At 44.2% G+C, this 22,918-nt stretch overlaps 1 protein-coding gene across 1 annotated transcript in view; it reads right to left on the bottom strand.

The window, feature by feature from the left end:
• The window catches only part of Frmpd3 (FERM and PDZ domain containing 3), a 78,110-nt gene that overhangs the window by 1,539 nt on the left and 53,653 nt on the right, over window positions 1–22,918 (bottom strand). Inside the window, 4 exon segments of the mRNA XM_032889455.1 lie at window positions 2–44; window positions 46–1,516; window positions 3,111–3,932; window positions 12,719–12,863. Of these exon segments, the coding sequence (XP_032745346.1) occupies window positions 2–44; window positions 46–1,516; window positions 3,111–3,932; window positions 12,719–12,863 (2,481 nt within the window).

Below are 22,918 nucleotides of genomic sequence, written 5' to 3'. Positions count from 1 at the left end.
CAGGCTTTAGAAGTTCCTCAAAGAACTCCAATTCATACTGTTTACCTTCTGCAGCTGAGCCTGTAAACATCTGTCTCTTTCTTCTGGCGGGTAGGGAAGGTGGCAGAAAATAAGTTGCGTAGTCTGAAAGGACCTCGGGATGACTTGGGCTTTGTGGGGCCTTCAGAGGCCGAGTGGGCTCCATCCAGGGTCGTTTCAAGCTTTCTCGAGGGCATGGTGCTAACCTGCCGGCTGGTGGCCAGAGGCCTGAGTGGGCTCTGGCTTCTAGGTTGGCAGCTGGGGCTCTGGCCTCTGGACTGGCTGCTGGGGCTCGGCCCACGGGGCTGGCAGCTAGGGCTGTGGCTTCGGGACTGGCAGCTTGGGCTCTGCAGAGCCATGGGATAGCCAGCTCGGGGAAGCAGGCTGGCTTCTTCAAGCTTGCTGCTTTTAGATATGCTCTCCAGCTGCCCTTTCTCCCCCTGGCCAGAGACTGTGCTCTGCTTGTTTGGGGGAGGCTTAGCACCCTCTGGCCCACCCTTGCCTGCCACATCTCCAGTAGCTTGCTTGCCCACGGAGTCTCGACTCACTCTGGATAGATAGCTCTTAGGAGGGAAACTTTGAACAGGAACCCTGTCCTCTTGTAGGGAAAGGTGGAGGTTATCAGCCCTGCTGCCTGTAGATGCTCTGGGGCTGGCAGAGACCTCTGGGCCCAGCTGCTGCTGAGAATTTCGTGTGGTCTCCAGAGCACCAGGGCTCATTTTAAACTTCAGATTCTTGCTGGCACTGCTGCTAACTTCTGGCCTGCCCATGGTGACCTCAGGCCTCACCATGCTAGCCTCTAGCCTTCTCTCCCCCCTATTGGAGGGTGTTGCCAAGGCTGTGCCAGGAGTGGCTAGACTTTTACTGTGTACCACCTGCTGTAGGGCAGCTGAGATTATGGCTGGGGTCACACTGCCTTTTGGGTCCAGGATAAGCTTAGGGCTCAACCTGACTTCCTTGGGCAGGTTTTCCCTAAGCTCTGAGACCTGCTCTTCACTGAGGGATGGTGTGGCTGACCTCAGTGACATCTCTAGGCCAGCCCTACTGTGGCCTGGCCCTCTGTCCTCAGGAACTGGAGGAAGCAGGCTCAGATTTTTCTGCTCACTAAGCTGTGGGGACAGCGCTCGGTGCACTGCCAAGGAGTATGTTCTGTCTCCCTGCACCTGGGCTTCTGACTGAGGTATCTTTCTGCGAGCGCCAGCAGGGGCAGGACTCTGGCCAGTGACAGCTGGCTGGAGGGACGGGTTGGGATCTGGGGGCCCGAGAGCATACGGGGCGGTGAGAACAGCCTGAGCTGCACAGCCCTGGATCCTGAAGGGCAGGTCCTTTCGGGCCAGGAGGCTGTCCTTGTTGAGGTGCTGGGCCAGGAAGTAGGTGGTGTTTTGGTGCTGCTTCATGGCCGACATCATCTCGGACATATCTGTGAGCTCTGACGAGTTGGTTTCATGGCCCGAGTCCAGTGATGACTCAGGAGTGATTGTGGCCAGCACAATCAGACCTGGAAGAACAAGAGTGGGGCTTGTTACGACATCAACGTCTTCTCCAATGTATCTAGAGTGTTCAGGGAGAAATGTTAGGTAGCGGCGGTATTTCAAAGCTGGGCAAAAGTAGTCAAAAAAGGAGGAGAAGCCAAGAGCACAAAAAAAGGAACAAAAGATGTGAGAAGGGGGTGGAAAGGTTGAATCCAAAAAGGAATACCAGAAAAGAAGATCTGGGCTGTTTTGGTGGGAAATTAACATGTAAAACAGCATGCCAATCAACACCATTTTTAGATTCAACAGCTAGGAAATTTCTGTTAATTGTCCTGAAGAGAGCTGGCAAAAAGAGGTGCTGTTCTGTTTCTCCTCATCTGGCCAGCCCTTGCAGCTGAGGCTATTTAGCTGCGCCTCTTCTCTCTCTGGCAGCCACTCGGGCCTTGGATGTGAAAACAATCAGTACTGGAGCACCAGATGATGAGAGAAGACAGATGCCAGCCTGGGTAGGGGGCAGACATACGGGGGTTGCCCGATGAGAAGGCATCCCTTTGGTATAGAAAAGACAGGCTTCCTTTGAACCCAGTCCCTTTTCTTGCTCTATCCTTGACCCGGACTCACATGCTTGCAAATATTCCTTGTGCTTCTTTTTGATTTTTGTCATTATTGTTGTTGTTGTTGTTTTGTGTGTGTGTGTGTGGGGGGGTACATGTTGTGCCTTTCAGAAGATGGATTTTCATGCCTCTATAATAGAGAATAGCAAGCATATTGCATGGTTCTATTAATTAACAGGTAAGAGAATTACTGATTACTGGGCTTTCGCTGTGTGTGAGGTAGTGCTTAAGTATTTTGGCTGAGTGATGTCATTTAATCTTCATGCTGTGTGATGTGAGTACTGTTATAAGACCAGTTTTCGATGACAACAGTGACCCACAGAAAAGCGTGTCTTGCCATGAGTTCCACTGCCTGTGAGTGAAGGACTCTGGTGTATCTGCCCAAGAGTTTATGTTTGGGACTGGTTAAGAGCACTGGCTGCTCTTCCAGAGGTTCTGAGTTCAATTCCCAGCAACCACATGGTGGCTTATGACACCTATAAAAGGGATCTGATGCCCTCTTCTGGCCTGCACGTGTATATACAGATAGCACTCATACATAAATAAATTTTAAAAATTATTTAAAAATGAGTTTATGTTCTCAGATAGCCTAAAGACCCCAGCTCCGAGTAGAGATGGCCCATGGCTGTCCTGATCACAGGCCATTTTGGAAGTTAGTTGGCTTTTTGGAGCTGAGATTCTTTGTCTATTTCCATGTCTCTTCTATATTCCTATTCCTCAATCCTGACCTTGATTTATGTTACGGCTCCAAATCCTTGGATTTCATCTGCAAGAACTGTCCAGAGGTATGGAATTATGAGGAATAGAGCTCTAACTACAGACGAATCACATCTTTGCTGCACAGCTTCCTTGTTCCTGAGCCTTACTGTGATCTATTGCTGCCCAGTTATTGCCTTTGATATAGCAGTCACTGTAGCAACTGCTTGAAATGAAGCAGTGCCGCCTAGTGGACATTCCTGGAGGAGAAGAAGGAAGAGGGCGAGAAGGAGGAGGAATGGGCTATTACCTGCAGTCTGTGGGGGTGGGGGATGGGGTCCATCCTCTGAAGCAGCCAGGGCCTCCAGAGCCTGCAGAGTAGACACGAGAGCATCATCCAGCTCCTGGGCATGATCTCGTACTGTCCGAGTCTGTACACTGTCAATCAGTGTTACAGGAATCTCATCATACAGAAGTCCACGCAGGTGACGTCCTTGCTCCTGACTTTGAACAGCTCTGCGCTTGGGATCATCCTCATCAGAGCTGTTGTCTCGGAAACCAGGGGGTGGAGCAGCGATGGCAGGCAACAGAGAAGTTGTCTCATCTTCCTCTTCCTCCTCTTCCTCACTTCCTGGTGGTGGGAGGGACATTAAGTCTACCATGTTGTCCCGAGAAGAACCAGGCCTCCCACCTTTGCGAGGCCCCATCTGCTCCTGGAGTTTGACTTTGCAAGAGCCACAGTAGAAATTCAGGGCTTCCGCCCCAAGAGAATTGTCCAAAGTATAAGACCTGGCCCTGCTGGCACAAGGCTCATGGTCTAGGCTGGCTGCATCAAAGTCATCAGGAATCACCTCGTAACCTTGGCCAGAGCTTTTGGATGTGGGGTCAGATTTGGTCCGGGCCCTGGTTTCTTCAAAGAAGATTAGGTTCTCATTGACATCTGTCCTGCTTTCTTGCTCCTTCCTTTGTTCCCGCATGTGGAGGTAGCAGAAGCTGACAAGCTCAGAGTCGGCAGGTGGGGTCGTGCATCGGCTCGACTTCCTAGGGCTGGTGCCCATGCTGCCCACATAACTACTCTCCTTTTTCCCCAGGTGGCCCCCAGTGACAGGGCGGTGGACACTGTGCATGTGATCTAAACCCAAAAACAGAATGCACAGGTAAACCTGCTGCTGAGGACTGGAGCAAAGCCCCTTTGGCATCTCTGGCCCATAGGCAATGTGACTGGGAGACAGATACCAAGAGAGAGCTTTTCCTGGGTGCTAGAAATTAGGGGGAGGGGAGCCAATGAACCATTCCACGGCTGAAACTGCAAGCAGAGTGAATAGAATGTGATGGCCAGAGATGCAAAAGCCTTATCACCTCTGAAAAGGGGAAAGCATGGTCTGATGAGGTTTGTCTTGTGCTACTTTGTTTCTTCCTGTTTCTGTCATTGTCCCCACGCCTTTGTGGCCAGTACTCTGGAGCTCCTATGTTACCTTGGATCTCTTCTAGTCCAAGAACTTGATATGAGAAATGACTGTGTTCACCAAGAAGGTGTTAAACTGGCTCGTGAAGCCGAGCGTAGTGGCTCACACTTAGAACACATGGAGAAGGACTGAAGGTGTTTGAAGCTAGCCTAAGCTACACCTTAGACTCCAGCCTGGGCTATAGTTTGAGCCCGGGTCTCAAAAAATGGACTGACGAAAATCAAAATTAAACAGACAAAACCCCAACCCAGCTAGTACAATTCCCGAGAGTTTACATTTCAAAACTGCTTATTGCCAGGAGCACAGCGTTTCTAAAAGGAGAGTTACCTGCTGGGCAAATTTTAGGCATCTGAATGTGTAGTGTGTACAAGAGATATGGTGGATGTGCTATAGGGAATGAGCATGGGACATGATTCTTATGACTCCTCAAAGCCGGCTGCCGTCCCTGTATCCATACGGGTGGCAAAACGCTCCTATCAACAGCTCTTGATAGTGGATGTGTACATCTGAGCCCTGACTACAGCAAATTTCAGCTTCCTTGGAAGCTCATCTCATATCATCTGTGAGATTATACTCAGACAATGCCAGTTTGATCTGCTATTAGCAGACAGACCAAAAGCCAGCACAAAGCTGGGCATGGGAGCCTGTGCCTGTAATCCCAGCTCTGGTGAAAGTGTAGACAGAATGCTTGGGGGTTCAAGGTAGTTCTCAGCTACAGAGTGAGTTTGAAGCCAGCCTGAGATTCAAGTGACCATGCTTCAAACAAACACAACAAACAAAATAACAACAAAAACAGCCAGGATAAATTCCATATAATCCCATTCTATTTTCACAAACCAGTATTTGCAAAATAGTATCAGTATGTGGACAGGTATCAGTATCCCTATTTAAAGAAACAGACATAAATAGTTATATGATTTCCTTAAGGTCATATGGGTTGTAGGTGGCCCCTGGGATTGAGTCTATGTTGGAGAAACCATGGTGGCCAAGATATTGGAAAACAAGACTTTAAATGCTTTCAACCTCCAGTTTGACAAGGCTAGATCAATGTGTCAGTGTTACTTTTCACTAGCACTTAGGGCTAGGACAAAAACCACAGCACTGGCACCCAGCAACTGAGTTCCAGATACATGACGTAAAACACCAGTCTGAATTGAAAGAAGTATATGCAATTCAACCATGGTTAGATCCTTAAGTATACCACTTTCTTGAAGACATAACCTGACCATATTGCCCTGGCTAGCTTGGAATTAATAAGGTATGTCAAGATGGACATAAACTTATGGTGATCCTCCAGCCTGTTTTCTAAGTGTTGGGGTTGCAAGTATGTAACGCTATGTCTGACTCTAATACTCTACCTTTTTATTTGAGACAGGGTGTCTTATAGCCTAGGCTACCCTCTAATTCACTATGTTCTGAAACTGGCCTTGAACTCCTGACCCTCTTGCTTTTAGCTCCCAGAATTTCAGAGATTGAGGCAGGAAGATCACCATGAACCAGAGGACAGGGCAGTCTTGGCTATAGCAAGGCACTGTTTTCAAAACAAAGAGACAAGAATACATTTCAGTTCATTCGGTGGCCAGTATTATCTTAATATAAAAGAGAAAGGAAAGACACCACATTAAAAATACAGACAACTGGGCTGGAGAGATGGCTCAGTGGTTAAGAGCACCGACTGCTCTTCCAGAGGACCTGAGTTCAATTCCCAGCAACCACATGGTGGCTCACAACCATCTGTAATGGGATCTGATGTCCCTTCTGGTGTGCTGGAGACAGCAACAGTGTGCTCCCTATCTGAAATAAATAAATAAATCTTAAAAATAACCACAGACAACTGGGCCTGGAGATGGCTCAGTGGTTAAGAGCACTACTGGCTCTTCCAGAGGGTCCTGAGTTCAATTCCCAGCAACCACATGGTGGCTCGCAACCATCTGAAATGGGATCTGGTGCCCTCTTCTGGTGTGCCTGGAGACAGCAACAGTGTGCTCATATACATTAAATAAATAAATCTTAAAAAAAAAAAAAAGGTGTGTGCCAACTTGCCCAGCTAGCAAAAATAAAAAAAATACAGACAACTATCTTATGATTGCAACATCTATAAATATAGACACAAAACCCTAACAAATGGAACCCAGAAACACATAGAAAGATTTTCATACTAGTAATTACATACAGTGGTGGATTTGCTACATTCATGCAAAGTTGTTTTGACATGGAAAAATTATTTAAAATTTTTACTTTTATTTTAAGTGTATGGGTGCTTGCCTGCATATGTGCCTGTGTATCATTTGAGTGCCTGGTGTCCATGGAGGTCAGAAGAGGTATTAGATCCCCTGAAACTGCAGTTACAGATGGGCTTAGGATGTAGATGGTAGGCAATCGCTTTGCATGTATGAAACTCTGGGTTTGATTGCTGGCATCACATTGAAAAGAAACAGATAGGGGCTGGAGAGATTGCTCAGCTGTTAAGAGCACTGACTGCTCTTCCAGAGGTCCTGAGTTCAATTCCCAGCAACCACATGGTGGCTCACAACCATCTGTAATGAGATCTGATGCCTTCTTCTGGTGAGTCTGAAGACAGCTACAGTGTACTTATGTACACAAAATAAATAAAATAAATTTTTAACAAAAAAGAAGAAAGAAAGAAAAAGAAAATAGTTAAGGTGACACATGCTTGAAATCCCAGAAGTTGGCAGATAAGAGGCAAAAGGATCAGGAGTTCAAAGTCATCCTGTTATCTTTGGCTATCTAGAGCAAGTCAAGTTCATTTTACAATATATAAGACTGTTCTCAAATGGGGAAATTAAATTTTTATACCCCCATTTGTGCATATGCATGTGTGTGCGTGCGTGCGTGTGTGTGTGTGTGTGTGTTTGAGATGGGGTCTTTGTACATGTCCTTGGCTGTCCTGGACCTCACTAAATAGTCCAAACTGGCCTCAAACTCAGAGATCCCCCTGCCTCTGCCTTTTAAATGCTGGGGTTAAAGGTATGAACCACCACACCTGACATTAAAAACAATTTTTAAAAGTAAAATATGTGAAAGTATTTGGTAAATTCTTAAATATTACACATGACCCATATAACCATAGATATTACAAGGCTAGTGGAGAGGGAAGGTAGGTTCGTGAGACTTTGCAGGTGAGCAAAGAACTCAAGTTAGGAAATTTGGCCTAGGTCATGAGGTGACTTTATTGGAGGAAGATTTTGCTACTCTTGGTGTTTGTTTATGTAGTTTAGGCCAACCATGAACTTGCTGTAAGGCAGAGGATGGTCTTGAACTCCTGGTTCTTCTCTCTCTTAATTGACGAGCTCACTGGCATGCATACCTATTTTTGCTTGATTTAGGATTTCACTTCTCTCTGACTCCTAAACCTCTGTGTGTTTACTGTGCCCCTTCATCATCCCACAATTATTGACAATGATATTATTGTTGCCAGTTTTTATAGTCTGCTATAATTTCTTTTGAGACAGTGTATCATTATCCAACACTGGCTGGCCTGGAATGTGCTGTGTAGTCTACCTTGGCCTTGAATTCATGCAGATCTGCCTGCCTCTGCCTCCTAGGTGGGGGTATTAATGTTGTATCCCATCATTTAGAATCTAAAATATATTATTTATAAATTCACAGCAATATAAGAAAATGATTTTTGAACTCATGGTTCTATGAAACTCTGAGCTCAAAAGTTCAGAGGATAATTAAATGACTTAATAGACACAAAAAGAGTTTCAAGCACTAAGTATAAATTTTAAAAAGAAGAGCAAGACATGTATACTGAATTCTGTAAAACATTTGAGAAATACATTAGATTCTTAAATAAGGGAAAGACTCCATGTTCGTGGACTAGCAGGCTTCATACTGCACACAACTTATGATCGCAGTATTTCTCACACTGATCTATTGGCTCAACATAATCGACATCAGAATCCTGGCTGACTTTGTGGAAAATTGCTAAGTCCATTATAAAATTCACATAGAATCTCAAAGTACCCAGAATAACTAGAAACCCTGAATAGGAAGAAAAAATAATGAAGATAATTTATATTTCAAAGTTTGCTACAAAGCAGTAATAATAAAGATAGTGTAGTATTGGTATAAAGATAGGTGTATAGATCAATGCAACAGAATTAAATGTGCAGAAATAAAGTATCATGTTTATGGGTAAATGGTCCAGCTTAAAAATGGATTTGAATGGGTATTTCACTAAAGAAGATATACAAAAGGTCAATGAGCACATGAAAGATGTTCAATATCATTGGCCATTCATGAACTGTGACTAAACATCAGGAGATCCCTCTTCTACCCACTATGATGGATGTAACAAGACAGGTAATAACAAATACCGATGAAGCTATACTTCTCCACTATTGATGGAAGGAATATATAAAATGGTGGAGTCAGTTTAGAAAATAGGCAGTTCCTCTAAAAATTCAACATAATTATCATTTGACTGCTCTACACCTAGGCTTATAATGAAAAGAAACAAAAAATCTAACAAAAATGGGATATGAATGTTTACCATCATTATTCATAATAAGCTAAAAGGTAAAAACAAACTCAAATGTCTGTCACCTGATGAACTGATAAATAATATGTATTCTATACAGTAGCATATTATATGGTAATTAAAAGAAACAGTATTTCTATATGCTATAACATGAATAACCCTGGTATATTTTTATAGTGTTTTGTTAATTGGTCATGATCATGATATAGAGGCCCGGTGAGGACCTCCTGATCTTTCTGAATTATAAAAAAGAAAGAATGCTATGCTCAGTCTAACTTGTTGCTGGGTGTTTTTGGGGGATGGGGCAGGATCTCATTTTGTATTCTATGCTGGTCTTGAATGTGTAATCCTCCTACATCAGCCTCCTAGGTGCTGTGATTACAGACATGAATCACTGCACTTAGCTTGCTAGCTTGTATGTACATGAAAACTGGCAAAGTCTGCATATACATATATACATATGTATATATGTATATAAAATAAGAATATTCTGTTCAGTACAGTAAACTGTTCCTAAACATGGTAGACTATGTATAGTTTCTCTAACTGAGGTCGTAAATGGGGTCAGCAGATACAGGGAGCTCATGGCTGGGGAGAAATTGCAGCTGCTACTGGATCCTTCTTGCTGTCTTCTTTTCCTGTTCTTATTTCTTTCTACTATTTATTCAGTGTGTGGGTGTGTGTCTGCCTGTCTGCCTGTCTGTCTTTGTACATACATGTGTGCATTCATGTAGTTATATGGATGACCATATATCTGCATGGTGGGGGTTGGCTCTCTCCTTCCACTTTGTGGGTCTTGGGGGTTTGAGTTCAGTTATCAACCTTGGTGGCATGTTACCTGTACTTACTGAACCATCTTGCTGGTCCTGCCTCTGGATTTTTTGCTACCTCAGGGTATGTTTGCTTCTCGAATACAGGTGCTATTATGACTGATGCACTTTCTCCGTGTTAATGACATGCTGCTTTACTATACTGGCATCATCGAGGAATTATCTGTCCATATTTCCCCTACTAGACTATAAGCTATGTGAAGGCAACCACCAAAAGAATCATAACTGTTATGCCCAGCTGAATTGCCAGTATCTGTCATGATGGGTCCTTGAGAAACATCTGTTTAGTAAATAAAGTAAAATACTTGCTTTGGTGAAGCACTGTGAGGGCAAGGTTCCCTTCCCCACTCCCACCCCCATTCTCCTGTTTTCCAGGTTTGCAAGACATGGTGCCCTTCCATTGTTGCTGGTTTAACAGCATTGCTTTGGCCTGATAAGCTGAGCACTGAGCTGGGCTACCAGGCAACAGCTTCCATGAGGCAAAAAATATAGCCCTGACCAGATGTCTTCTTCCTTTCCATGGAGACTATGGCTGGAGTGGATTGTGGCTTTGGTCCCTGGGAAAAACTCGGCTGAAGATGTGAGACACCCCTTTTCTCTATAGCCCTGGTGTTAAGGCAGACTTTGAACCTTCAACCTTTGTGCCTCTACTGTCCAAGAAGCTGGGATTTATATGCCTGTGCCACCAGGATGGCTAGATGCCTGTCTACTATGGCTTTAGCTAAAGGACTGGAGCTCCTGTTCTAGAATGAAAGTGAGATGTGATGGAGGAATGTCGTCTCAGCTTTGGATGGTGATCAAAAGTGGGAAGGGACAGGTAATCCACTACGGCTTGGGCTGAAGCCTCTTCAACGGCACTCTTCTATTCTTAGGGGGCACAAGAACAGATGTGTTTATCAGCCCAGCACTTTGCTGAATTTGAGCCAAGCCAGGAGGGTTGGTTACCTTACACAGCAAGAGCATTCTGTCATGGGCTGCTATCAACCTGGTACCCAGCAGTTCAGAAGGCCACCCCCCCAACACCTATATAATCAGCCTCTATAGAGGCAGTATCAAACTCAGAAGAGGAAAGAGAAACAGATCATTTTTCTAGTAGCTTCTGCCTCCAAGCCGATCGATTGTTTCCACGTTAAGAAGCAGGTGTGATCGGCAGTGACACTACAGTGGTCCATTTGGCTCCTAAATGGAGACAGAGACCCATTTGCTAGCTTCTGCCACTCTGCAGGTGTGTAAGGAGCCTCTTGGGGCCTGGAGCCTTGGAAACGGGTTGTGAAAGTCATGCCTAGCTTCAAGAGAATATAATAAAGCAGACCTAACTTTGAAAAAGCAACAGGGGGGCTAAATGGAAGGCATTAAGTGAGGCCTCAGGAACACACGCAACCCATGTCTTGGGCTCCGTGCCACAATCTCCACAGTAAGGAGGATACTTGCAACCAGCATTGGCTAGGATGCTGCTGGCATGGCCGATAATTGTCCCACAGAGTGGGACTACACAATGCCTACTGCTCTCTCAAAATGGACTCCCAAATAGCTCTCACTGTTTCACCTGCTCTTTCCTTGACCAGCTCCAGGTTCATCCTTCTGCCTTTTACTCCCCCCCCACCGCAGCCCCCCACAACCCAGTAAGAGGTACAGTTTACTTAGATGTGATTAGCCAGAAGATCACAGGTGACACTGAGAATGCTAATACAGGTTTTTCTAACATTTGACCATCTGTAAGTTTGCAAAGCACAGCTGCGTCTTTGAGTTAGTCATCTGGAGCCAGGCGAACTCTCACCCCCTAGTGTCTTCCTGTTCCAATTCAGTTCCTTTCATCTACTCTGTGGCCAACCCTTCCTTTGGGACCACCAATCCTTTCTCAAATCTGCATAGGATGAACTGCCATTCAATTGCTGAGAACAGTGTTGGGAGGTCAAAAGTTGGGCCTGCTGTGCATGTGATTGACTCGTTCCTGATAAAGAACACTGCTTAAAGTGGGTGTTACTCAGCTTTCTGAGGGCTGTGTCATCTGCCAGGAATGTGTTTCTGGTGATGCTACAAACACGAGACCTTCAGGGAAGCTGTCCAGCCTAGGTGCTCCTGCCCTGAGGGTGCAGATGATGATGACATAGATACCATAGTCTCCATCAGATAGAGTGACCCGAAGCCAAGAAAGTCTAGCATGGGTCTAATAATGTTGTCAAGTGGCAAGGGGCACGTGGGTTAAGTGTTCAGTTTATGACAAGGGTAAATCCTGGGTGCTGCTCCCATTCGGTGTGTGATGCTTGGGGTTAGAGAGACTTCCTGTGCGTAGTTGAGCCTGAGAACTACCACATGAAGGATACAGTTCTCTGTCATCATCATCTGCACCCTTAGGGCAGGAGCACCTAGGCTAGACAGCTTCCCCTGAAGGTGTCTGGTTTGTAGCATCACCAGAATGCTTTTGAGTAGTCACACTACATAGACTAACTGGGAAGCCATTTGCTTCACGGCTGCATTTGCTCTTTACTGGCCTCTCCCGTTTATATTCAGGCTTTCTTTTGGGCATGCCCAGTCTCCCTCACCCCTAGCCTTCAGTGAGAGTCAAATTTCAGACCCTCTGCCAATCCTGCATGTGATGAACAAAAAAGGAAGTCTTATTTTCATTTTCAACCTTACTTCAACAAAGCCAGAACAGGCAGAAATCTCTCCTAGACCACCAAAGCTCTGCCTTAGAATCAATATAATCCTTTTCAAGAAAAGCTTTTTTTTTTTTTAAAAAAAAATGTAGCCTTGGCTGACCTTGAACTCTTTCTGCTGCTACCTCCTTGGTAGCTGGCATTGTAAGCATGTGCCATTACAAGTATGTGCTATCATACGTGGACAATGCAATTCTTTAATTGGCTCTATCACGTGATTGTTACTTTCATCTTACATACATCCACTGACTCAACTGTAGCGTGTTCTCATAGGCATCCTTTGTGGAACAGGGGCATGTGGATGCTATACGTGCTCGCCAGTGAGGTGTGTCCATAGGGTGTATGTCACAGTTCTGGCTGCTCGCACAGACTATGAACTAGGGTGGTAGAACCCCTTCCTCTATGACTTCAGAGTCCAGAGGGCCTCAGAAACACCAAAAACCGAGGCTGAGCCCTACCTGCCTTTATCATTGGCGGCGGAAGAGGCTGGCTGGCAGGCCTGGAGAAGATCATCTTCCTGGAATCCAGCAGAAGGCGGCAGTACCCCGCAATCAGGCAGGCAAAGTTGGTGGCTTCAGGCCACTCCATCAACAGCACCAGAGGCTGTGGAAGAGATGGTTCAAAACATAAAGACATGAGAAGGTAGAAGGGAGACATTTCTGGGAGGAGAGGAACAAAGAAAAGTCAGTAGTTCTAGTTACCCAAACCATACATTCCCAACCTACTTGAGGTCCATGGCCAGGCAGTTTCCTCTGACGTGGACATTCCTTTGTAGTATTGGCATTAAATAAACCTTTCCTTGAGCATTTAATGAGCCACCTTTACTGAAAAAGACTAAAATTATGTAACATCATGTGACTGCTCTGTGGCTCTTTTTGCATTTGTCAGAGCTCAGCAGATGTGTGGGCCAGCTGGGAGAGTGGGGGTGAAACTGCGAATCTAGGCTAGGCTGAGGGATGGCCTGGAATATCCTTGAATGTAAGCACCTTGGCTGCATGAAGTCTCCTTTGCTCTTCTCCATATGTCCTGACAACATCCAAATGAGTTCCCTGGATACACACTCCATAGAATGGAGTCCTGTGACTTTAGGGACAAAACTGTTCTGGTAAGCCCTGCTTGGACATTCCAAAGTGGCCTGGAAATGGCCACTGTTTTTGTTTGTTTCTTTGTTTCTGTTTTGTTTTGTTTTGACACAGAATTCTCAACTCTGTAGCTCTGGTTAGCCTCGAATTTACTTTACTTTTTGCCTCTTTTTTTCATTCATTATTTAATTTATTCACTTTACATCCTGATTGCAGCACCCCCTCCCCTTTCTATGAAGAAGGGGAGGCCCCTGCTCAGTACAAACCCACCCTGGCACATCAGTTCTCATCAGGACTAAGCACATTCTCTCCTACTGAGGTCAGACAAGGCAGCCCAGCTAGGGCGAAGAGATCCAAAGGCAGGCAACAGAGTCTGAGTTCGAGACTTTATAACCTAGGCTGTCCTCAGACGCCTTCTGTCGTCATTTTAAAAGTGCTGTAAGTACGTGCATGAACCACTGAACCAGTTTATTGATATTTTTATAAACAATATTTATGTGTGTATATGGATGCTTCTTCTACATACCAGAAGAGGGCATCAGATCCTGTTACAGTCAGTTGTGAGTTGCTATATGAGTTCTTCAGGATTGCTAAAAGAGCAACCATTCCTCTTAACCTTTTCTGTCTGGTTCTCTCTCTCTCCCTCTCTCTCCTCTCTCTCTCCTCCCTCCCTCCCTCCCTCCTCCTCCCCTCCCTCCCTTCTCTGTGTAACACTGGCTGTCCTGGAACTTACAGTGTAGACCAGGCTGGCCTTGAACTCATAAATCCACCTACCTCTATGCCCCCCAAGTGCTGTGATTAAGTGTGTGTATGACCACTGCCCTGCTGTATATTGGTGCCTCTTAAAAGAACTTCCTTGGTCTGGAGTTAAGGGTAGTAGGTTAAACAAGCTATGTAGATAATTTTGTTATGGGAATTACAGATCCTATGGTATATTAACTATCATACTCCATGCAATGTCAAAGGAAATTTTAGTATTCCATATTCATTTGGCCCCAATGATTCATTTTTACTGAAAATCTCATATCAAGAAAGGTCTTGTTATTTCTTTTTCAGTGCTAGAAATGGAATGTAGGACTTTGTGTATTCTGGGCAAGCACTACTATTGAAGTAGTTCTCTGGTCCCAAATGTTGCTGTTTTTAATCCACTTTGGGAAATATTATCACACTCTGTTGACTGATCCTTGGGTTCCCTGCTTAACTGTTTCAGAGATTCCTACAATGATAAACAAAACAGAAACCTTCAGATTTCTTCTATCATTTTAAACATGCCACTTAGGTAAGTTGGAACAAGTTGAAGTGAGAGACTAATTTGTGGAGACTGACTGACAAGGGAACCATGGACTATGGGGAGATGTGACCTTTGGGTTACTAGTGGACTTTCCTAAGGGCTAAGCTGGAGAGATGGCTCAGTGGTTAAGAGCACCGACTGCTCTTCCAGAGGTCCTGAGTTCAAATCCCAGCAACCACATGGTGACTCACAACCATCTGTAATGGGATCTGATCCCTCTTCTGGTGTCTGAAGACAGCTACAGTGTACTTATGTATAATAAATAAATATTTTAAAACATGAAGGGCCTTCACGAGCATTCAATAAAACTCAAGCAACAAGTAAACCATCTGCCTTTGGCTGTTACTCTCACCTTAGGAACAGTTCTGAATCCAAACTAGTTCAGCTGGAGCCTGAAATCAGATCAGTTTTCCTTGCTAATTCTCAGGGAGTCAATATATATAGGTTGAGTTGAACATATCCTAGTTCATTCAGACCAGAGATCAGCACTTGTTTGTATGTTATGTTTTATTTATAGATTTATTTAAATCTTTCCTTTATTTTATGCATTTTATTGTTTTGCCTGCATGGGTATCTATGCACAATGTGCTTGTCTGGTATCCTTGGAGATCAGAAGAAGGCTTTGGATCCCCAAGAACTGGAGTTATGAATTCATTTTAAGCTGTCATGTGGGTACTGAGAATCAAACCTGTGTCTTCTAGAAGAGCAGCCAGAGTTCTTAATTTCTGAGCCATGTCTCCAGTCAATTTGTATGTATTGTTGATACAGGATCATAATTCAATCTTGTTTCTGAACTGAGACCCTCCTACATCAGCCTCCCAAATACTAGGACTACAGCCTTCCACCACCATACCCTACTTCATGCATATTTTTTTAGGGTTAGAGTAAAATTATTTTAGCACTTACAGGCTACTCAGGTTTTGTTGAAACAGCACTGCCACCACAGTGTGGTGGAACTGAAATTGCAAGCTATGAAAATAGCCATAGATAATCTGTAAACCAAACAAATGGCTATGATTGTGTTATAATAAATATTTATAGAGGCAGGTGGTGGGTTAAAGTCAGCTTACAGGGCATAGTTTGACCTATTCAACACACCTTTTAACTTGCTACATTTTGTTTGTTTGAGACAGTGTTTTGCTATGTAGCCCAGGCTAGCCTCGAAATCCTGGTAATTCTCATACTTCAGATTCCCAAGTGCCGGCACTAGAAGCATGCACAATCATTTGTGGACATGATACATTTTTTGTTGGGTTTGGTTTTGAAAGAAGATTTCACTATGTAGCCCAGGCTAGACTGGAATTCATAATCCTTCCCCTTTAGCTTCTTGGGAACCTTTTGCCAACAGTGATTACCCTCTGCTTTCAACCATCTTCTCCTGGCTTCTGTTTCTGTGAGGTGTTACTACGCTTTGGTTCTGTGATCCCTGGCCATCATTGCATGGAGCTCTTTGTTTTTAAAATTTATATCTATATGTCTGCATGATAGTATTCACTCATTTGTGCAGGTGTCCAAGGAAGTGACAGAAGATGGAGCTAAAATTACAGGTGGTCATGGCCTGCTGCCTGGTGTGGTTGCTGGGAACTGAACTCAGGTCCTCTGGAAGAGCAGCGAGTACACTTAACCACTGAGCCATCTTTCCAGTCCAGCCTGCATTGCTTTGAAGCTGGCTTTTCTCATGTAGCTTTCTGCCTTCTGTCGCCAGCAGGCTTCATTTCCATTTTGATTCTCCCCAAAGGCGTAATGAGCTTTATTTCTGGGTTGGGGGTCCCTGATCAGTGTTTCCTTTAACCACCCCTCCAAGCTCTTACCCTTTCTCACAACACATATAATGCCACGAGTCAAATACCTTTATTTTGAGATAAGGTCTCATCTTGTAGTCTAGATTGTCCTGTATTATGTTGCCCATACTGGTCTGATATTGCAGCAGTCCTCCAGCCCCAGCCTCTAGCTTGCTACCACATCCAGTTCATTTTATTAAATAGTTTTTGAATATCCAGTTCCAATGCTTGTCACAGTAAGGCATTTGTACTGTCACTGAAGCAGCAAGTTAATGACTAATGATGCTTCTATTAAATTCATGAAATACCATGGGGAGGAAAAAGGAACAGTCTATATACATGGAGAAGAAATGGCTCTTTTCTCATGAGAGGAACCACAGATTAAATGTTATCCAATCAAGTAGAAAATATCATCCTGAGGGGGTAACCCAGACCCAAAAGGACATGCATGGTATGTACTCCCTGATAAGTGGATGTTAGCTATAAAGTACAGAATACCCAGGATACACCCCATAGACCCAAAGAAGCTAAACAAGAAGGGAGTCCAAGCAAGGATGTGTGAATCCCACTTAGACAGGTGGGGGGGGGAGAGCGACAAAATAGTCATGGGAGGGAAGAACCTGGGTAGGAGGGGGAGCAGAATAGGGGGACAGGATCAGGTATGGGAAGAGACAGGAGAGAGGCCCAGAGGGTCAAGAGAATGAATGGAAATCTGTACCTGCTGGGGGTGGGAGTGTGGGGAGGAATCTCTAGGTACTCCCTGACACCTGAGATGGGGAGGCTCCCAGGAGTCAGTGCTGGTGACCTTAGTAGAGATGTGTAATAGTGGGGACATAGAACCTGAAGAGGTCACCTCTTTAAGCCTAGCAGGACCCCCAAGTGGAGGAATAGGGACACCAATCCATCCATAAAATGTTCAACCTAAAATTGGTCCTGTATTATGCGCCTGAGTGGGAGCAGATGTGCCTAAGCCTGCAGTGACTTCATATGAAGTTTTGATTAACTGAAGGAACAAACATCACCAGAGTCCCTTCCTAATAATGACTGGAAAACATAAGTGAATGGGAGGGGGTGGGGGAGGGACTCTGTGACGGGGACCAGAAAAGGGGGCATATATAATAAAAAATAAATAAATAAATAAATAAATAAATAAATAAAAAAACATAACAAACTAATATTTTCCAGTCAGAACAGAATGGTCAGCCATATATAAGACAGACAGAAAAAAACGTAGAATGGGGCAGGGGAGCCAGAAAGACTTGAAGAAGTTTGGATGCTGACAACTGCTGCCATCATTCCTGGGAGGACAGAGGAGGCACTAGGTCTGCCTCAGGGTATTCATGAACATCATGGCAAGTCCCACTGCTATGACTGAAGTTTAGGACTCCACTGACTTCTCCATACTGCTCAAGATATGTGATGATGCTGAGAAAAGGGGCAGGGGAGGCAGGCTTTCAGCCTTGCATTGTGTCTTCGGTCTCAAATTGCTTCGTCTCTGTGTGTTTATGCCTCGTGTGTAGGTGTGTTTTGGCATTTCATACTCTGGAAGAGGTTGGATTATGATAAGTTAAGGATGTCCAGTAGCCCCCTAATTGTCTTTATCTGCCTCTAGTATTTTCCTATTTTACTTCCTTACTACCAGTAAGGGGTTTTTCTAATGCACAAGAACTGAACACAGTCAATAATGATGACATCCAACTATCTTACAACAGGATGTGGACCTCCATCTTCCTACTACATGGGCCCTACCGCATATGTCTTAGCTTGGCTTATGCCTTCTTCCCATATCACCAGCACTCACTTTAAGGTCAAACAAGGACATATAATTTAATTTGCCAAGCTATTTCATCCCTTTCATACTGTAACCTGTGCTGGTCCCTCCAGCTAAAATGTACCTCTTACTAAAATGTACCTGTGTTTTGTCCTGTCACCCAGCAAGCCATGATACGTTGATGAGCCCCTCCTGAAGAGCAAGGCCAGCTGCCAGCTATAGCCACTCATTCCAGAATAGAACTACACGGTCTCTGCCTTTCTGGAGCTTATGATGTAACTGGCAATAAATCATATGTCAAATAATCTCAAAAACAAATATGACCACAAGGTATGAGAAGAACCGTGAAGGGAAATTACAGAGCTGTCAGAACATAGATTGTCCTAGAGCAATGTGGGGTGGGCATGAACATGTGTATATGTGACATTTGGTTTTAGAAGCTAGAAGAAGCTTCTTTGAGGAAATGATATTGACTGATGATTAGAATATAGAACTATTTTGCCCAGGATGAGGGACTGACTGATGGAGCGACGAACTGATGTGTTTCCTGACCCTGGCTGACAAACTGGCAGCAAGAATGCCAGACAGCCTCACAGTCCCCCCACCCCCCACCCTCTGTTACTTGGCTGGTGGGTTGGCTGGCTATGGACAGAATTACTGACTGGAGTTTGACTAATGGTTTAACTGATTTCTCTTCAGTTTCTCCTTACCCCCAGGTAGTCCAGTAGCATCAATAAAACAGCAAGAGGCCAAAATCTTGTGCTTTAAGAAGGCCGAGCACATCAATAGGTGGCTTGAGAAGCAATGCCTGACCCATCAGTAGCTTTTCTTCCAGATACCCAACTGGGCCCCACTGTGGGCTAAGCGTGGCGAATGAAAAGGAACAAAGATGAGCTTTTGCCAACAGGTAGAAATTGAATTAAGGGATGCTAGAGCGATGGCTCAGAGGTTAAGAGTACTGACTGCTCTTCCAGAGGTCCTGAGTTCAATTCCCAACAATCAAAGGCAGCTCATAACCATCTGTAATGAGACCTGGTGCCCTCTTCTGGCCTACAAGCATACATGCAAGCCAAACGTTGTATTCATAATACAGAATTTTTTTTTAAACAAAGAAAGATGTTTGTAAAATAACATTGAATTAAGGGAAGGTGAGCAGAGGTTGGATGGGTTTCTTAGAAAAGTTTGAAAACAACCATTTACCTTTAATAGGACTTCAATGATCATGATACCTCATGTAACACTCGTCCATACAGAAACCAGAGCAATAAAGCTCAAGCAGGAGAACTGGAGAAGTGCTGGGCCACAAGAGGCTGCACGGGACATTCCTCTGATTGTTTCCTTTTTGACCTTATGTGCTTCTATAGTAATAGAGTACGGTAATGGCCCAGAGGTGTCTGTTTCAGTGTGTCGTCTCTGGGAGAACAATTTTTGAACACTACCTCATGTTCTCTCTACTATGAACAAGGAAGCTGAGGGAAAGCTGTAACTAAATATGCCCAGGCCATCTTCAAGTGGAAAATGAGATAAGGAGAATGGAGTTTAAGGCATTAGGCAGCCAGGAGAAGCTACAGCAGGGATTAATTTGACATGCTCCAGCTGTATCTTCTTCCTGGGGTGCCCTGGTATAGAATTGGCTCACTCCAGCAACTCTGACAAGAGAAAAAGGATGGGAAGCCAAGTCCTGAAGAGGCAAGGGTACCAGATGGGGGTCCTTGACTGGTCCCTCAGGGGACCAGTCCATTTGAGTTCTTTCCTCCACAACACTAGGGAAGGCTAATTGGGCATAGCCAGACAATTTTGGGGTGAGGCAGAATATTACTTTAAAGCAATGGTTTCCAAGCTGGCTGTACAGCAGAGTCACCCGGGAGCCTATAAAGACTTAGCTATCCCTGCATCCACCTCTAGCAATGCCAACTTAAATGGTCTGGAGGAACAGTAGGAGTAGTCAGAGATTTTAAATATTTACAGGAGCCAGGTGTTGGGGAGAAAGGCCTGCCCATGATCCCATTATTTGAGAGGGTAGAAGAAGTAGGATCAGTCATCCTTTGAGGCCAGTGTGGATTACATTTCAAAAACCAAACCAAAACTAAAATCTTTGGACATGATTCTTACAGTTAGTTATGGATGAGAAGTATGGCTTCAAGTGAGTAATCTATTTTAGCAGACCCTTCCAGAATATTCTCAGGCCAGAGTGGGAGGAAATGGGCCAAGTTTGATTTCTAACTTCCATCTCCACTGCTAAGGAAATTCAGGCAGCTGAAATAGATGTGTAATTGATGTTTCATGGGTAGTAGTAGTGTACTGGTCTTCCAACTGTCTGCTCTCCTGTTTGTTTATTTTACATTTATTGATTATGTATGTATATGACTCTTTGTGTGCCAGGACATGAGGGTGGAGGTCAGGGGACAACTTACAGAAGTTTGTTCTCTTTTTCCATTGTGTGAGATCTGAGGGTTAAATTCAGGTCCCCAGGATTGGGCAGAAAGCTACTTTACCTGCTGAACCATCTCACTTGCCCTCCTTCCTTCCTTTTGAGCTAGGATCTCCCTATATAACCCAGGCTGGCCTTAAACTCCTGATCCACCTGCATTATAACCTAAGTGCTCCATTGGATTCTAGGCATCTGTTCTCATGCACAAAAGCAACCCACTCTTTTAAACTCTAATAAGTGCATGTATTAATTTCTGAGGTATCTATACTCCAACCAAGCTATTAGTATGATATGTCATTCATTTTTCATTATCCTGTAGAAAAAGATTGAATGTTGTTGTGTCCATTTTTTAGAGCATGAGTTAGTAACCCACACCACAGATATCACTGATGCCTTTTGGTAACAAAAGCTGGCATTGAATGGCATGCTTATCAGTCAAATAATATCTTTATGGTATCATATGAGAGCTGGGAATGTACCTCAGTTTGTGGAGTGCACACACAATTTGCCTAGCATACATAAGACCCTGGGTATGGTGGCACATAAACTGTGCATTGTGGCACCCACTATGATCATAGCACTTGGGAGGTAGAGGTAGGAAAATTATCACTTCATGGGGGTTTTGTTATCTTGGCTGTATAGCAAGTTTGAAGCCAGCCTGAGTGAGATACATGAGACCCTGTCTCAAAAGTAAAATAAAGGAAGGAAAGGAAGAAAAAGAAAAATGTAATGAGTACTTGCTATTTTAAAAATTTCCTGGCATTAATTTCTTATTGTTGCTATAACACATGACTCCAAATTTAGTAGCTTGAATAATATACATCTATTCCTTTACAGTCTTGGAGGTCAGAGGTCCAATACAAGTGTTACTGGGTTAAAAGTCTGCTTGTATCATTTTTGGTGGTCTAGAGTTGAATCTATTTCCTTGTCTTCCCTGGTCCTGGAAGTCACCCACACTCCTTGGTCCTTGACTTCTTCCCTAATCAAGGCCAGCAAGGGTGAGCTGAGTCCTCTCATTACATCCCTCCAACTTTCTTTCCAGATTCTCTCACATAGAGCAACTCTATTGACTACATTAGTCCCCCTTGACTAATTCATGCTAATCTCCCTATTTTAAGGTCAGCCGATTAGCAATCTTAATTGCATCTGCACTTCTTATTCCATTCTGTCATAGCATATTCCCAGGTTTGGAGGATTATGGAATAGACATATTTAGGAGGGGATTATTCTACCTATTGTATGTGGTAAATCCTATTACAACTTATAACAATAATGACACCTAGTGGATAATTTTCTCCAAGTTTTCTTTTGCATTATGTTAATTGTTCCTAATAGGGCGTACTGAAGCATTTATCCGTGCTACTACGCCTTTGAGCACTATATCATCTACCTGGCCATTGCTCACAGCTGACTCCTAAACTACAACCTTTTAGCCCCATCTACTCGCCAGTACAATCTTCGATTTATCCCCAAAGGTAGTGTTATCTCACCACCTACTCATGCTCTGTTGGTGTTCTTGACACTGGGACTCTGCTCTTTCCTGTCCATTGGATATGTGCAGTAGGCAGTAGTGCTGGGAATGAGAAAACACAACATTGTGTGCAACAAAGAAGGAGACTGCCCATGCCCATCCGGAGTTTCACATCTGTTCCTTGGCCTCGCAGCTGTCTTGCTTCTGCTCATCTTTCATGCTGGTCCAAATCAGCCTTCATTCTGTTACCCCTCTGCTCAAGAACCTACAGGGAATTCCTACTAATCAACCACATTGAATCGAAATTCCTCAAACTGGCCTGGGAGGCTTTTAACTGACTTGCTCTGCCTGCCCCTAATCTCTCCAATCTCTTCTCTCCTTATTTTCCTCTCCAGCCAAGCAACTATGCTTATCGACCTGCACATATGGCTTGCTTATTTCCGTGCTTGCTCCTTGCCTTTGAACACATCCCACTTCTCTCTGCTAATTCATGCCTATCACTTCAAGATCCAGCTTAAAACACCCTGTCGAGGGAGCTAGTTCTGGTTAACTCCTTCTTGTTCTTTTCCTTCTATATTCCATACCACATTTATCTCTGACATTTACTTTGTACTGCTTTTTTAGAAAGAGACTTTAGTTTTTGTTTTTTTTTAATTTGTGTGCATGAGTGTGAGTGTGCCTGTGTGTGTCTTCCCCGAGAGGGTGGACCTTGTTTGATTCTAGAGTTATGTAGGTTCTGATGCTGGGTCAAGTTGGGTCATGTGTCCTTATGATTCTAGAAATATTCATTCATGCTCACTGATATGGGTGGATCACCCCACATAAGCAGAT

The sequence above is a fragment of the Rattus rattus genome, chromosome X (assembly GCF_011064425.1).
Source record: "Rattus rattus isolate New Zealand chromosome X, Rrattus_CSIRO_v1, whole genome shotgun sequence".
Taxonomy (NCBI): domain Eukaryota; kingdom Metazoa; phylum Chordata; class Mammalia; order Rodentia; family Muridae; genus Rattus; species Rattus rattus.
This window is presented reverse-complemented; position numbering and strand designations above follow the sequence as displayed.